Here is a 6000-nt window from a genome sequence, read left to right as displayed (position 1 = left end):
TAATCCTTTTGTCTTAACCACCAAATGAATTAATATATTTCTTTCATTCTCCCACACCAGGGATGCAAATGGAATGGGGATTAGATATGCCTCAATAACTAGTGGGAATGTTGAAATAATTTCTTTAACTCCTTTATTAAATCAAAGGGCAAAAGCCAAAATCTCTGTTAGTAAAAATGATCCTGAAGGAAGAAAAAAAAAAGCTGAAAAGGAGGGAAGATGATAACTTATAAGTGATTTTCTACTGCTCCAGGTATTAATTACATAGCACATAATTTGATGATGAAAAATAGAGCAATTTTACAGGAATAGCATGGCTTGGAGAATGAAGAAAATCCCTGCCAGGGATGAGGCAGCAGAGGCTAAATCATTTTGAGTAACAGGAATTCATTTCAATTTGATGAGCTGATTCTCAAGGTCTTCCTCCCAGCAAAAACTGAATGCAACACTTTCTTTCCCTTTAGGGTTGTTAATCCTGATTTAAGTTAAAGCTTGCAAATTTGGGATGGATTTGTGTGGAAAACAGTAACATTAATTTAGAGAATCATGTTCAAGTTCACAGCTTATAGTACCATTCACTTCTCTTGAAATGTTCACTGAAAGGGTCCCTGATGACCCTGACAACCCAAGCTCCAGTGATCATATGTTCAGGAAGACCTTTTGGTTGATGCAGTATCAGTGACATCATTTAATGCTTTCTAATTTACAGAAAGAAGCTGTGCTCAGCACAGAGTTATTCCTTTGGGGATCCTATTGATAGGCAGAGGCAAGAGATTCTCTTACTATAAAATATAAGCATGAGAAATAGCAGAAATTCTAACTGTGGAAAAAATTTGGATCTGACAGAGTTGTGAGAATCTCAAGCGGCTTACTTATATTAGGAAATGGTTTAACTGATTTGAAAAAGAAAATTCCTCATCCTATGTCAGATGACCAGACTCTAGAAGTTCCTTACTGAGGTAACTTTAGTGGAGTGAACAATTTTAACACTCGTCTTTGATTTCTAGTTGGTTATGCTTGAAATCTTAATCTTGGTCATAAAATCTGTGCAAAACCAGGAACATAAGCATAGGTGACTATGTAGCTTCTATCCCACTGAATATGAATTATCAATTGCAAGATCATTCTGAGCTCAGGGAATGCAGAATCCACCACCACGGCTGTGTTTCCCAGTGGGCTATTTTCTTTCCCATTCCCCTTCCCCCAGACACCCACCCCTCACTCCCCCCTCCCCCCACTTTGGTCTCACATGACAGACACAAGATAAAAAATGAATCTACCAGAACAGGAAATTCACTTCACACAGCACAAAATATACAAACGGCACTAAGATGTACACACATTCAGATTTAGTTGTTTTGAGCAAGGCAAAGGAAAAGGCTCTTGGGCTTCATCTGGCCCATGTTAACGGCTTTTGCTTCTCATCTTCAAAATGAGCTAAAATAGCATGGCAGACAGCAAAAAGAAATTGAATCCCTGCTCTTCCCCACCCCCACCACCTTTGCCAAACAGAAGTTTAAAAAGCGTTATGTTAACTGGTTTTTACTTTCCTGGTAGTAGATCTTAGCACTGGGTGTTACCTGACCTCTCCTTTGGGTGTTGACTAAATTTATCATTGATTGTTTTTTAAAAACACCCAAAGTCTTTTTTCATAAGTGGCTCACATTTCAATTTGAAAGACCCCTCAAAACTCACTTCTGAGGCAAAAGAAAATAAGATGAGATTAAAAAAAAATATATACCACTCCCCAGAGTACCATATCTGATAGCCATAGAGAAGCCCAGGCACTATTAATGCATATTACACATGATCACTAAGATGAGGGAATTTCTACTGCAATACAAGAAATTAGATCCCTTTCTTGATAGGTGATATGGTAGTAAAACACTGACAAAGCCAGGCTCCAAATACAATGGGGATGATTTCACAGAATGGCGCTGAGTAGAGGGAGATTTCTTCTTCTTTGTATTTTCCTCTCAGATGTTACTCAGAAAATGGTGGGAACATGCCCAGATCAGCAAAGTCTTCAATATTATAATTGCCTGTTCCCTGAGTTGGGTCTCCTGGCATTGGTAGCATATCCTGCAGAAGAAGGGAAAAAAGCCGAAGAGAAAGCTGGGTTACTTGGTAAAGAACAGGGCAGATCCCAGGAGGCCAGCCTGCCAGATATGCTCAGATTCATTTTTTCCTAAGTGGCACAACCTGGAATTGCTCCACAAGCCTCTGAAAAACTCAGATCAGACTATGGTTTTCTATGAATTATTATGGAATCTCCTTCTACTGGAAACCATGTTTAAGAGCATTACTTTGGATAGGTACATAAAACTCTTCTGCATGAGCAGGTTGACTTTTAAATTGAGAGAAAAGGCACAAAATGCAGAGTAGTCTGTGGATATAGTATATTGTGGACACTCACAAAGCAACAGACATGTAAGGGGGAGAGGGCTAGCAGAAGATTGTAGGATACAATCCATTTTTACTTATGTGAAAAAAATAATGATTACAGTGGGCAAATTCTGTTTCCAGCTTTATTATTTATTTATTATATTTATATATTTATTTATATATTATTTATTGTTTGTTTCAAACAAATCAGTTAACTTCTCTGTGCCTCAGTTTACCCCTATAGAAAATGGGGACAGAAACATTTACATTCCTCATAGGGTTATGGTGAGGTTTACTATTGGCCAAGTGCTTCGAAATCCAATGGAGAAAGATAAGAAAAATTACCTTGGAAGCACAAAAGATTACCCCCTTGGATAGCTAAGATCTACTATGATATCTGGGTACTCTATGCATGTAATATGAAACTGCTGCCTTTTAATGACAGTAAAAGCAACTGTAGCTGCAAACATTCATCCATAGGGACATTGAGTCATGTAGCTAATAATGGAAAAGGGAACCTGAGTAATTCATAGAGTAAACCCATGGCTGCAAATCATTTTACTACAGTCTATAAAAGATTTTTTTAAAAGGGAGAGGAAGAGATATGAATGGGTAGAATGCTCCAACTCAAATGTATTTTCATTTTCATTGCTGTTCAGGGTACCAGTGTGGACAGGGTATATTATCCAGCAAGTCCAGACCCCGCCAAAAAGGAGACTGAGATGAAATGGGAAATGAATAGGCTTGGTCCTAATATTAGGGATGACAGGGTAGGGATGAGTGCTACTTATGCTGCTTAGGAAAAGATACAAAGTTCATCTTACCTGTTTGAACCTTCTGAAGGTGAGTTTTGTTGATGATGATGTTTTAATTAGATTCATTGAAATCAGAAAGGAGAAATCACCATTTAGCTGGGTTATACTGCAAGACAGTGGGGCAACATCCAGAAAGCCAAGTCAAGTCCACCCTGGGTACAAGTGATGGAGTAGCCAACATCATAGCAGAGAGTGAAACATCCCATGGAAAAGATGCCTCAGTGGCAAACTAATGAGACTGCAGTGTGATTAATTTCATTAGGAAAAAGGCAAAAGACTGAGTGGGGCTAGAATTCTCCCTCTCTAGTGAAGAGAGAAGAAATGCGAGCTTCTTCCAGGGTGGACAGATCCTAGTTTCTGGAGGTGTTTAACCCCCAAAGAAGTCTGCAGAAATCAGGCAGAATTGTAGATTATTGTACTTGGGATATAATTTACATTGATTTTTATATGTAGGAATTTTATTTTGTCATATTGGGATATTCTGAGCATATTCTCAGTCATAATGTACATTCCTTAAGGATTTCCCATATTCGGGATGCTGGGAACATATAAAGTTTAGACACGAAACCACCCTCACCCTCATGAAACTTGTGGTAATTAGAAGCATTTTCACTTTTCAATAGGCTTAAAATTTATTCTGTTATAGCAATGTTTAATGAATTCACATTAAGTATTCACATTAAGTACAAAATAACTGAAGATTGATTTTCTCTAGCTTTGGGATCCTGAAACTCTCCCCTCCCCCTCCAATTCCAATCAAAGGGCAGAGTTATGGTCTTGAACCAGGACAAGCAAAAACCTGAATGCTGCAGCAGGGAAAAAGAGAATAGGAAGCAGATAAAAGTATTCGGTACCTATGAGAAGGTACTCTATTTACCTGGAATACTTCAGTCTGATTGGGCTGCTGATGTGAATGTTGGTCACTGCTCTGCTGATTATGATGCTGGTTTTGCCACTGCGACCAGACCTCTGAAGGCCTCCCTTGAAACTGCCCGCTACTTTGTCCACTTTCAGCTGAAAGATTCCGATGCAGGACAGTTTCTTTAAAATGGATACTAAAGATCTGAGATCTCTAAGAACTACTTCAGCTCTAGTGTTTCTGACAAATCTGAAAAAAATAGTTCACCTAGAATTCAGCTTATATACTTGCCACTTAAAGGAGAGTCTTTCTCTCCATTATTTAAAACAAAAATGATGGTGAAATTGAGCACAGGTGGCAGATGGGCTGGGGAGAAAGAGAAACCCTCTATTTATTCATGTTTATGTGATGAGACAGGCGATAACTTCTTCCCAGTGCCCTGTTATATTGTTGCTCTGGAGATCACCTGTCACAGTTTCATAGAATGGCTTAAATCTTGGCCCATTGATCACCTGTCATGACAACTATCAGGCACATCCATTAGTTCTATCTGGGGTAATGTATTTATCATGACTCATGAAAAAGAATCACTTTTAAACTGGATCCCCAGATATCTCTGGGGTACTAAGCATCCCCTGGATTTCTCGGCTATGATTGAGAAACCAAATGAACGATGGACCACACTGACTCCTGAATCAGTTGTTACTTCATAGGTTAAGTCTGCTCTGTTAAGGTAATAATTTCCCCATACCTTTTAAAGAGAATTAGTATGAGCAAAATCAATCCCAGCAGCATTTCTTTGCCTCTCATATTAATGGAACTGTCTACTGTGTTACTCACTGTCCCCTATACAAAGACCCACCCAGTTAATTTATCCTTGAGCTTGGTCCCAGGAGAGTTCATTTCTGTAAATGGCTTTGTAATGAGTTTCTTTTGTCCATCAGTGAAAATGATGTAACCCTGCTTTTCTCCCTTTCTGCCTTAGCTTCCAGGAAATTTAGAAAAAACATTTGGTATCCAAATGTATGAACTATCTTTTTCTTTAATGTTCCTCTTGGAAAAATCTTTTCTTTAAAACAAATCTTAATATTTCTAGTCAATTCAATATTTTTTTTCTAAACAGTCTCAGATCTTATTGCTAGCAAATAAGGCATAAATAAGTATAGCATTTATCTGACTTGGCACTGATTTGTTTGGACATAAGGAAAGCAATTTTTCCACAACATAGATCAGAAGGTCATGCTTATATATTGTAAGAAGCAACGAAACCTTAAAAATCATCTGAAAGCAAATCTGCTGATTCAAGGGAAATCAACTTTTTATAATTTTAGGTTTTTTTTTAATTCTACCAGGAATTGTTGGTTTATTTTCACCCTTTCAATCACATCAAAAAGAATCACATTATTTTTTCCTTTCATTTCAAAACATCATAATAATGGTTTTGTGGGCAAACATTAGCCAAATACACCCAGTGCACTGCTCCAATTGATCCCCATAGACAATGGATACAATATCTGAAGCATGAACATTATATAAATTTTAGATAAGGAAGGAAAATATAAAAAAAAACAAATACACAATCATATCTTGAGAAACCATCATTTACTATAGCAACTTTTTTGATTTCTTCCTTAGCCTATCATTGATGTTTTTAGAATATTAAATAGTAACCACAGTATTAACAGCATTCCAAAAATCAAGAGAGACTATACTTTATCTAGATTTATTTATGGCCATTCACTTACCCTAATACAATAAAACATTACTAACATTTATGCAAATGTGATTTTCATCAAAGAGTGTATGGCAATTTCTAATAATTTTCCCCAAAATACCATCTCATGTCCATAAACCTTGCTCACTCTTTCAGAGAATTAAATTATTTCAAAAGACCTAGTTCTGATTTACCCCAAGTTTAGGCCTGGTCACATTGGGAAAGGG

At 37.3% G+C, this 6000-nt stretch overlaps 1 protein-coding gene across 3 annotated transcripts in view; it reads right to left on the bottom strand.

Annotated features, from left to right (window-relative positions):
* Positions 1 to 1332: 1332 nt before the first annotated feature.
* The window catches only part of ARNT2 (aryl hydrocarbon receptor nuclear translocator 2), a 258328-nt gene continuing 253660 nt past the window's right edge, over positions 1333 to 6000 (bottom strand). For all 3 annotated transcript variants that reach the window (XM_074295242.1, XM_074295240.1, XM_074295241.1), the window contains 2 exons: positions 4078 to 4214; positions 1333 to 2082 (listed from right to left, as the gene is read on the bottom strand). In XM_074295242.1, the coding sequence (XP_074151343.1) occupies positions 1984 to 2082; positions 4078 to 4214 (236 nt within the window). In that variant the 3' untranslated portion in view covers positions 1333 to 1983. The remainder of the gene's footprint in view (positions 2083 to 4077; positions 4215 to 6000) is intronic.

Source organism: Sminthopsis crassicaudata, chromosome 2 (genome assembly GCF_048593235.1).
Source record: "Sminthopsis crassicaudata isolate SCR6 chromosome 2, ASM4859323v1, whole genome shotgun sequence".
Taxonomy (NCBI): Eukaryota; Metazoa; Chordata; class Mammalia; order Dasyuromorphia; family Dasyuridae; genus Sminthopsis; species Sminthopsis crassicaudata.
This window is presented reverse-complemented; position numbering and strand designations above follow the sequence as displayed.